We start from the raw sequence: 5,545 nt of genomic DNA, 5'->3' as shown, positions 1-5,545 counted from the left end.
TCTCTCTCTCTCTCTCTCTCTCTCTCTCTCTCTCTCTCTCTCTCTCTGTCTCTCTCACACACCTCTGTCTCTCTCCTCCCCTCTCTCACTGCGCCTCGCTGTGCGCTAAGCCTGATTACAACAAATGAGAGCCAAGCTTCCAACATGTTTATATGAAATACAGCTCCAGGGCAAAGCAGCACTAGCTGCAGCCAGTTCACACAGTGCAAACCGCATGCAATCTGCATTGTTGTCTGTGTGTCTCCCCCATTATGGCCGCCAGTCTACTGAGAGAGTCAGCCGGAGTGAAATAGAGACATGTCGAGGTAAAAAGCTTCACTCTGACACAAGACAAGAGGACAAAAGCAGATAGGATGGAGGTGGAGATGGACATATTATAATACAACCGTCTGTTTTTTGAAGACTTGTGTTAAAAAGAAAAGCACAGCCCTGTGCAATGTTGTGTTCTGCATGTAAGCAACCTTTTTTTCTGTTGTGTCTGCCTCACTGTGCAGCAGCAGGTAATACCAGAGGGGCTCCTTATATTTGTGTGGGTGCAGCAGCACTCAATTAAGCTGTTTAAATACGCACAAGGATACTACCTCAGCAAGCCAGAGAGGCTTTGGACTTATATGTCTCCTAGCAACAGGTGTACCGACTATGGTCTACAGCTAGCCCCGGAGGAACGGCTGAAACAACTTGTCAGCCGGGCTCAGACGTGGCCGGAACAATGAACGATTACTTCAAAAGGGGTCCGGTGGTCCATCGATATTGCAACAAATTATGGAAAGAATGCATAGCACAGCATTCCTCACAGAACCCCGAGTTATTAATCACGTCTGTCAATGTAAACACTGTCACGCTTTCTGGCCTTCGTTTGTCTGGCTACTGTACATACAGACAGAAGAGGAGCTGGCTGCTATGACACACGTCTCTCTTCAGACCGCCGACCAACCGCTGCTCAACACCCTCACGTCTCACTTATTGGTATTAGCAGATAAAACTCTCGACACTATGCAGACTCAGCTTAGTACAAGTTACAGTGACGTAGAATTCAAAGGCACAAAATGATACAAGTATAACAATAAACATTATAAACTAGATCTATGTGATTCTGACTTGACCTCCACAAGAGGATCTCCTCAGTGGCTCATTTGCCTCTTATTTTCTGCGGCTACACTTCTTAACAGCTCCTACATCCTGTGTCTGGGGCCCAGAACCACAAGTTAGAAATCACTGACCCCAAAACGGCTCCTCAAGTCAGCCATTAAATTCGACACAGACACACTGAACAATTCACAAAACCGTTCTCTCTGAGAGATGTGGATGAGAGCCACTGGGTGAGAGGTATGAGTAACTCACTGCTGTGATACTGGAGCTAGTAGTAGAGGCCCAAACATCAATACGTCCTTCTCCCAGAAAGAGTCAATTCAAAAAGAAAGAAATCTACAATTCTGTCAAAAACACTGAGTTTAAAGTTAAAGTAAATCCTTTTTTTTATGCTTACAGCCCAGCTATTTAGTTTTTCCTCTTTACAGCCCAAAAATTAAACATTCTGAAAGTAACTTTGGCCAGAAATCAGATTTTAAAACGTGGCCACAAACCGCCAGTAGCCTCACAGTCACAATCTGATCAGAGGAACACCTGTTGGGACTCCCACCTAAAGGGGATGGAGCGAGTCAGCAGTTGGCCGACCGGAGAAGCAGGCATTGGAGCCTAACATGGTGGGAAAGAGACATCCTTGAGTTTGTAAATGAAGCCAGGGCTTGTTTGCGAGAGTTTGTCGATGCCTTGCCGGGTACAGATTATGTTACTGTGAGATAGTACTTGAAGCCAGTACTCCACCTGCTACAGGAGATTAGTGTGAACTTCAAAGTAGAGTATTACAGACCTCTCAAAACTGCAACCGAAGGTTACCTTGACAGAGAACTACTTAGATCAATCAAATCCATGAATACTCCTCAGGCAGAAGCAAGGGAACCAAGAAGCTGCCTTCTTTGACAAACAATGCAACAGTAACAGCACAGAGTTGATGCATCTGTCCAGCAGGTGAACTTTCCCAAACAAAGTCAACTTGAGAAAAAAAACTTTGAGCATTGCCGCTACCAGAGCCCTTTCAGGAGGGGAAGTCAGCACGGGAGGAAACCCGGACACATGTCATAGAAGTACCCTCGATCTTTCTAACCACCTGTGTGATGTAAAGATGCACACACAACTGTATGCAAACTGTTACTGAGGGCTCCACCTGCACTCAATGTGTACTTATAGGCTACTGTACCAAAACACAAATGTCTGTGCCAAGAAATCCTACTTTGCATACCTCAAAAAGGTCAGATGATGGATTCAAATGTATCCACAACAACAACACACACGGCCCTGATTCTGTCTGACAACAAATATTGTCAGGCCAGAGGAATTTAGGATTAACACTACATGGAGAAGACGTCATAATAACAATGGCAGTTGCTGTGGTATTGGCCCCTGATCTGACTATCTACCAGTGTTTAACATCATAACAAAGAAAAATATAGTCGAATATGTCACAATCTATGAGTTCAAACTGTGCAGCAGAGAAGCTGCAGTCACACAGGCCTCCAGGGAATCGCTCGCTTCACACCTTCAGCTCACCTGGGAAACAGGATACGTGCGAGCTTGTCAACGGCTTCAAGAGGTCTGACCCCCTTACGTCCAACAAATGCTGAGTCAAGACAGTGGCTGCCTCCAATAATATTCCATGTTGTTTTGTGTTTCTTTAATGTCAACAACAGCTGTGATCTTCTATCCAGCATGTCAAATTGTGGTATTCTGATATCCTCAAACAATAACCCAAAGCACAATGTGTGTGTTGGTTTTTGTGTTTCTGTAAAAACAATAATGACATCACAGTGGTGAAGAAATGACCTTTCGATGTGGTAGTTTTTATGCACAGTGCATCACAAAAAGGCTCAGAAGACCAACAATAGAGGACTGTGTGTTTAGTAAACAAAGACTGACTGTTAGACCTGCCGGACAAGTGCTGATACTATCACATAGCATAAACCGGCTGCTCATTTGGTGTTGATAGTTTTTTTTAGTGTCTTGGGAATTCTTCAGCGTGTCTGTGTAGAATTTAATGGCTCAGTTGAGGAGCCGTTTTGGGGTCAGTGACTTCTAACTTGTGGTTCTGGGCCCCAGACACAGGATGTAGGAGCTGTTAAGAAGTGTAGCCGCAGAAAATAAGAGGCAAATGAGCCACTGAGGAGATCCTCTTGTGGAGGTCAAGTCAGAATCACATAGATCTAGTTTAAAATGTTTATTGTTATACCACAACAAGCTGGTGTGTGTGTGTGTGTGTGTGTACCAGACCACTTGCATCATCTTGTGACATTGTCTACTCTATAAAAGGACCTGAAAGCAGGTTGTGTGCTGTTGTGAGTTCAATACAGAGGAAATCTGGGTTAACAATTTACAATTGGACATTACTTTATCAATATTGAGGTATTAAAGCGATTAACTGCCACTTCACCGAAAACAGTGGAGTGATACGTATATTAGCTGATCACAGTATGGTGTACCGATTTATTTTGTTTAATGTCATATAAAATAAAGGTAATAAAGCTCTCTTGCTCTCTCTCTTCCCTCCCACACAGAATTCATTGAGCCTTGTATTTTCTCTCGCAGGGCTCCACAAACCGCCGCTCATGACAAGCGAAAGCTGTTTGTGTGCTTCTCCCGCTCTGTCCGCGACAACACGATTGCAGTTGGTTCATGAAAGTGCGTTTAAGCAGAAATAAATTACATTTTCACTTTCAGCACTGGTAGTGGCAGCACTCTGCTACAGAACGTCTAAGGAAGAAACACTGAGTGACTTCTTTCACTTTTTGCAACTATACTGTGCAAGTCTAAGCAGTCAAAGTCTATAAAACATTTTACGTGGGATTCATTGTACGGCAATTTATTAACAGAACAACGTGATTAAAACAAGTACATGAGCAGAAGTAAACTTATCTTCTCTTGTGGCTTATCATCTCTTTGCCTTCGGAGTTGCGATAGATTATAATCTTGGTCAAAATTTATCCCAACGAAAACTAATAACTTGATCAAATAAACAAATTTTAAAAAAAATAAAATGTTTGGAGTAAACAAACCAGAGTCCGCTGTCTTCACACTACAGTAAAAACACAATGCACTGCTATAACAACAAACAACCCCCTCTGGGGATGATGAATGAGGGCAAGCGTGGCAAACGCTCGGTTGAAAACATTTGACGGCTAAATTATGCATCGTCACATATGGCAGGATGGAGTGTTGGTCTAACTGAGGTTGAGATGGTTAATGATTGGCCTGGAGGGAGCCTGCATGACTAAATGCATGAGGACATAGGCTGTTCCTAAAGCAACAAATGGCAGTCATTTGGGCTCCGTGGTTCTTTCAGGAAGTGTCCACAGCTGTTCGAATGTTGCGGTTTTTAAAAATGGTTATATAATCTTGTGTATATTGTGCTGTTGACTGAGTTAGCCTAAAGGACAAACCTTCCCATCTGTAGTCCCAAGCAATGACAACACATGTTCCCCACAACCAATAATAACAAAGCAATTATTAATCATAATTAATTATACACAAATTATTGGGCTGTGTTTCCAAAGCGTTGTACATGTCTTACTGTGTAAGAATGAATCGCATTTTCGATATGTGGCAATCCTATTGGGTGGGTTGAAGTCAGCCATTGTTGGCTTCCACAATGTGGTCACGGTCCAGCTCTAAGGCCCCATCCTAATCATACGCACAAAGGAAGCTCGTCACGGTCTTCTTGAAATATTAATGGGACTGAAATCTCTCTCTCTCACAGGTGCTATCAAATTACAAAGCAGCTGCCTCGGCTATAGTGGCAGCTCTCTTTAGCTGCCTGCTTGTCTATCTGCCTCAACAGCTTGACTGACAGTCTTGCTGTGGGAGAGGATCCATGTGACCATCCACACATGCAAATCTGTAAGACAAGACCCTGAATGCAACGCACATCACAACAACCAGTAATAAGGCCTATCTATCGAGAGTCCAATGATGTAGCATTAGTCTTAGTAGCAGCTATCGCTAGATGACAGGTAGGTTGCTGAATGATAAGCGCTCAGTGCACAGGGTCTCCCTTGACTAATGCATGGCCAGCATCACGTCAACACAAACAGTAAGTCAGTCCTGACCTCAGTATGGCAGAGACACCGGTGGTCGTATTTTGTTTAATGGAGCAGAAAAACCAAAGTTAATATCCAGTAAAACAGCTTTTAGTTATTTTTAATGCGTAAGATGTCAGGACAAATGTTTCTCACCGCTAACCTTGTTAGCATTTGGGTAATTGGTCTTACCTTGACTATCGGGTGGCCTCCGGACGCTGCTTTGATGGCTCCTCGGCTGCCCTCCGTCTCATAGTGCGCTCGGTGGTGGGCTTTAGGCTGGACCTCTATCTTCAGGTCGTACTGGCCAAACTGGCTCGGCAGTGGCCAATCGAGTGGAGGCAGTGAAGAGGTCCTGATGAGAGAAAACCACACACACACACACACACACACACACACACACACACACACACACACAC

The 5,545-nt window shown here is 43.9% G+C and overlaps 1 protein-coding gene across 2 annotated transcripts in view; it reads right to left on the bottom strand.

Annotated features, from left to right (window-relative positions):
* nfatc3a (nuclear factor of activated T cells 3a) overlaps nt 1-5,545 on the bottom strand; it is a 50,619-nt gene that overhangs the window by 25,399 nt on the left and 19,675 nt on the right. For both annotated transcript variants that reach the window (XM_031846061.1, XM_031846062.1), the window contains exon 3: nt 5,319-5,481. In XM_031846061.1, the coding sequence (XP_031701921.1) occupies nt 5,319-5,481 (163 nt within the window). The remainder of the gene's footprint in view (nt 1-5,318; nt 5,482-5,545) is intronic.

This window comes from Anarrhichthys ocellatus, unplaced genomic scaffold, assembly GCF_004355925.1.
Source record: "Anarrhichthys ocellatus isolate YVR2014 unplaced genomic scaffold, GSC_Weel_1.0 scaffold6, whole genome shotgun sequence".
Lineage (NCBI taxonomy): Eukaryota > Metazoa > Chordata > Actinopteri > Perciformes > Anarhichadidae > Anarrhichthys > Anarrhichthys ocellatus.
This window is presented reverse-complemented; position numbering and strand designations above follow the sequence as displayed.